The sequence below is a fragment of the Triticum urartu genome, chromosome 4 (assembly GCF_003073215.2).
Source record: "Triticum urartu cultivar G1812 chromosome 4, Tu2.1, whole genome shotgun sequence".
Taxonomy (NCBI): domain Eukaryota; kingdom Viridiplantae; phylum Streptophyta; class Magnoliopsida; order Poales; family Poaceae; genus Triticum; species Triticum urartu.
Window position 1 is genome coordinate 485,253,901 of NC_053025.1, and position 4,532 is coordinate 485,258,432.

The 4,532-nt window shown below is 45.8% G+C and overlaps 1 protein-coding gene across 1 annotated transcript; it reads left to right on the forward strand.

The window, feature by feature from the left end:
- The first annotated feature begins 464 nt into the window (after positions 1 to 464).
- LOC125552192 (coronatine-insensitive protein homolog 2) lies at positions 465 to 3,405 on the forward strand. Its single transcript, XM_048715674.1, has 3 exons — positions 465 to 1,090; positions 1,613 to 2,090; positions 2,201 to 3,405. The coding sequence occupies exons 1-3, from the start codon at positions 600 to 602 to the stop codon at positions 2,990 to 2,992; spliced, it is 1,761 nt and encodes a 586-aa protein (XP_048571631.1). The 5' UTR covers positions 465 to 599; the 3' UTR covers positions 2,993 to 3,405.
- The last annotated feature ends 1,127 nt before the right edge of the window (positions 3,406 to 4,532 follow it).

Consider the following 4,532-nt stretch of genomic DNA (forward strand, 5'->3'; position numbering starts at 1 on the left):
TCACATATCAGCTAAAAAAAGAAAATTGAGTCACACCACTGTTCGGACCTAATAACGGAATAGCAGCAGCACTGCAGGCTGCAGCAGTAGAGGTGCATGGCATGCATAGATATTTGCCGTGTTTACAAGATTTCCAAATCTAGCGGTCCGCCCCCGGGATCTGTCCCGCGCAGGCAGTGGTAACCGTAAAAGCCCTATACCTAGACCTAGCCCAGGGAAAGGAAGGAAAAACCCGACCAATCACAGCACGGAGAGATAAGATTGGCAGAGAGAGAAAAAAATATCTTCCCCGGGGGGCTCGGGGGTCCCATTTGGCAGCCCCCGCGACGGCCAGAGGAGGAAGGGGGCAGAGGCCGCCCCCATCGCGCAGCCGCACACCACCCGCAGAAAAAGGCTTTTGCGTCGTCCGGACGACGTCCCCTGAAAATTTCCCAATTCCCATCCCACCCCCCCCCCCCCCCCCCTTTCCCTTTCCCACTCTACACCCAGGCGCCCGCCCGCCCTCCCTCTGCCTCATCCCAACCCCACCCCCCCTCCACCCCCGTTGAAATCCGCGGCGGGCGCAGATCGGGGCGCAGATCGGGGGCCGGCTCCCGGCGATGGGCGGCGACGGGCGGCACCTGGGGAGGACCATGAGCTTCGGGATCCCGGACGTGGCGCTGGGGCTGGTCATGGGGTGCGTGGAGGACCCCTGGGACCGCGACGCCATCTCGCTCGTCTGCCGCCACTGGTGCAAGGTCGACGCGCTCAGCCGCAAGCACGTCACCGTCGCCATGGCCTACTCCACCACCCCCGACCGCCTCTTCCGCCGCTTCCCCTGCCTCGAGTCGCTCAAGCTCAAGGCCAAGCCCCGCGCCTCCATGTTCAACCTCATCCCCGAGGACTGGGGAGGCTCCGCCTCGCCCTGGATCCGCGAGCTCTCCGCCTCCTTCCACTTCCTCAAGGTGCTGCACCTCCGCCGGATGATTGTCTCCGACGACGACGTCGCCGTGCTCGTGCGCGCCAAGGCCCACATGCTCGTCTCCCTCAAGCTTGACCGCTGCTCCGGCTTCTCCACCTCCTCCCTCGCTCTCCTCGCCCGCTGCTGCAAGTAATTTCTCCCCTCCTTGTTCCGGTTCACAAATGATGTGCATGCATTAGTTCGTTTATTAATTACTGCGGTATCTCTTTCTTGTCCTACGAATTAATCTGTAGTTTCAATTGTTCTAGTTAGTTTTTCTCTTCAGAATTGTGTTTTGTTCTATTTGGAAAGCGTTGGTAGATGGGATGTTTGTAAAGCGAGTATATATAAGATGGTTCTTTTGTTCATTTGGAAAGGGGAAAAGTAAGTGTAACGTCTCACCTTTTCATGATGTAAAACATCATGCTACTCTTTGCAATTTGGGAATAATTCTAGCTTTGGAGCAGAAATTAGGAAATGTGGACTTTAACTGCCTTACTGAGTTGGGGACTTTGCTTAGTTGTTTATACTTTCTTAGAGAACTATGATACTTGGTGGAGATAGTTTTGAAAAGCAGATTATCAAAATGGTGCTGTAGAAGTTTAGTAAGAATGTAAGAGCATGCATTCATAGGTTACTAGTTTAATTAATCATATTTCTTGTCATGTGCAGGAAACTGGAAACGTTGTTTCTTGAAGAAAGTTCTGTTGCTGAGAAAGAAAATGATGAATGGCTCCGTGAGCTTGCTACCAGCAATACTGTCCTTGAGACGCTGAATTTCTTTCTGACGGATCTCAGGGCATCCCCTGCACATCTTCTCCTCCTTGTGCGAAATTGCCGAAGGCTGAAAACTCTCAAGATTAGCGACTGTTTCATGTCTGACCTGGTCGACCTGTTCCGTACAGCAGAAACACTACAAGACTTTGCTGGTGGTTCCTTTGATGATCAAGATCAAGGTGGGAATTATGCTAACTACTATTTCCCTCCTTCAGTACAGCACTTGAGTTTGCTCTACATGGGAACAAATGAGATGCAGATATTATTTCCATATGGTGCCACACTCAAGAAGTTGGACCTTCAGTTCACATTCCTTACCACAGAGGATCACTGTCAATTAGTCCAGCGCTGCCCAAATCTAGAAGTTTTGGAGGTATGTCCTGGCAAATTATTTTAAATGTTTTTCCCATCTTTCCTGTCTGGAAGTCTGATAGTGAATAAGCTATCTCAAACGTGTTTTGTTGATAATTTGTCTTCCAACAGGTGAGGGATGTGATAGGAGATCGAGGGTTAGAAGTTATTGCGCAGACCTGCAAGAAATTACAGCGACTCAGAGTCGAGAGAGGAGATGATGACCAAGGAGGTCTTGAGGACGAACAGGGTAGAGTGACACAAGTAGGATTGATGGCTGTAGCTGAAGGCTGTCCTGATTTGGAGTACTGGGCAGTACATGTGTCTGACATTACAAATGCAGCTCTTGAGGCTATTGGCGCATTCAGCAAAAACCTGAACGATTTCCGACTTGTCCTGCTTGATAGAGAGGTGCATATAACTGAACTGCCCCTTGACAACGGGGTTCGGGCTTTGCTGAGAGGTTGCACCAAACTCCGGAGGTTTGCATTTTATGTGAGACCTGGAGCTCTATCAGATATTGGCCTTTCTTATGTTGGCGAATTTAGCAAGACCGTCCGCTACATGTTGCTTGGGAATGCCGGGGGGTCTGATGATGGACTGCTGGCATTTGCACGAGGATGCCCAAGCTTGCAGAAATTGGAGCTAAGGAGTTGCTGCTTTAGTGAACGTGCATTGGCAGTTGCAGCCTTACAGCTGAAGTCACTCAGATATCTTTGGGTGCAGGGATACAAGGCATCTCCTACTGGCACCGATCTCATGGCAATGGTACGCCCCTTCTGGAACATTGAGTTTATTGCACCAAATCAAGATGAGCCTTGCCCAGAGGGTCAGGCACAGATTCTGGCATACTACTCTCTGGCTGGGGCAAGGACAGATTGTCCTCAGTCAGTAATTCCCCTCCATCCGTCAGTGGGAAGCTAAAAAGACCACCACCAGTTTGACTGTACATACATGTTTGATGCCAGCAAAACCCACAATGCGGTATAGGGACATTCCACCTTACAGTGCCAATTACGGGACTGAAAGCTCAAGTAAAAGCGACCCACTCTGAACTGCCTTGGTATCTTAGGGGCAACATTTTTGGGTAAGCTGTTCATCTGGCCAACATGGATATCTTTGTGTACTACACCATTTTGACATGGCTCGGACACGCATTTTTGTAATAATGTGCCCAGTTGTAATGGCATTTTTCTGTTCTTGAGCTTTGCCCACTGTATTGTTGTTCTACAAACAGTATTGGATTAGTTGTTGTACCATCTGTGAAACAATCTGCACAATGTTATGTTTAACCCATGAATATCTTGAAATTTTGCTGCGGCTTGGCCTCAGTTTTACTGGTTGTGATTTTCTACCTTCTCTTATCTTTGGATTTGTATGGTGAACGGGCTGTTATACGCTCTATGGATTGCAGGAAGCAGTGATTTATTATGTTGAAATAGAAGAACAGAATATTGAGATGTCACTTACTGTGAAATTTTACATGATTTCCGAATACTACATGAGATTCTGCATAACACACGAATTTTACAACTTTTGCTAGGAAGGAATTTAAGAGAGGGTTGAGGGGAGAAGGTAGAGAAAGATATTTCAGAACTCAGAAATTCTGCAATATATGCTTTTGCACAGGAAGCAGCTTCAGAGGATTGAGAGGGTGGAGAAAAATAGAGTGAAAGTGTATTCGACAAATGATGTTCGAGCTCATACTGAGATCTTATAGTATGGAAGCTATATGAATGAATTTCATAGAAATTTGGTAACCTACTCCTATTAGGCAATGGACTTTGAAGAAGAATTCTTAAAATTCAAATACTACAACACAAATCCTACGATCTAAAGAGACTCTTAGGGCATTTGAAATAAAGGAAAATTGCAGTATCGGATTCCTATAGAAAAATCCTGACTGGGTCATCTGAAACAAAGAAACGACTCACCAATATTCCTATGAAATTCTTATAGAACAAAGCAATCCATAGGAAAATTTCTGCGTTTTTCCTTTGTAGTATGCTACAAATCCTCTATTCTTAAATAGATGAAACCCACTATCTATTTTTCCTCTTCATGCAACTATGCTGCATCATAAGTCATGCATGTGGTCATAAATTACAATTTATGCACTAATTATTCATGCAACCATGTCATCATCAATTATGCATGTTAATTTGTTTCACTTATTTTTGTGCGGGCATAGACGGTCATGTTACACATTTTTTATAGCACCTACATATATTTGTACGTTGGACGCTTGGAGCAAATATATGCATATTTTTGTTAAAAACGGCACTCGTTTGACTTCAATTCAATAGATTTCTCTTTTTGTATAATATTTTGCCACATGCTTCATATACTTTATTGTTTTTAAAATATATCCAGAGAGCATTTTTAAATTTGTTTTTAATAATTTTAGTTTTTTATGATCTATTTGTACATATGTTTCACCTGGTTCCGTAGCAACACGCCGGAC

Bases quoted from the DNA above. Each gene is read 5' to 3' on its own strand.
- LOC125552192 (XM_048715674.1), top strand. From the start codon at position 600: ATGGGCGGCGACGGGCGGCACCTGGGGAGGACCATGAGCTTCGGGATC. The intron at 1,091-1,612 runs GTAATTTCTCCC...TGTCATGTGCAG, and splicing joins CTCCTCGCCCGCTGCTGCAA to GAAACTGGAAACGTTGTTTC. The intron at 2,091-2,200 runs GTATGTCCTGGC...GTCTTCCAACAG, and splicing joins CAAATCTAGAAGTTTTGGAG to GTGAGGGATGTGATAGGAGA.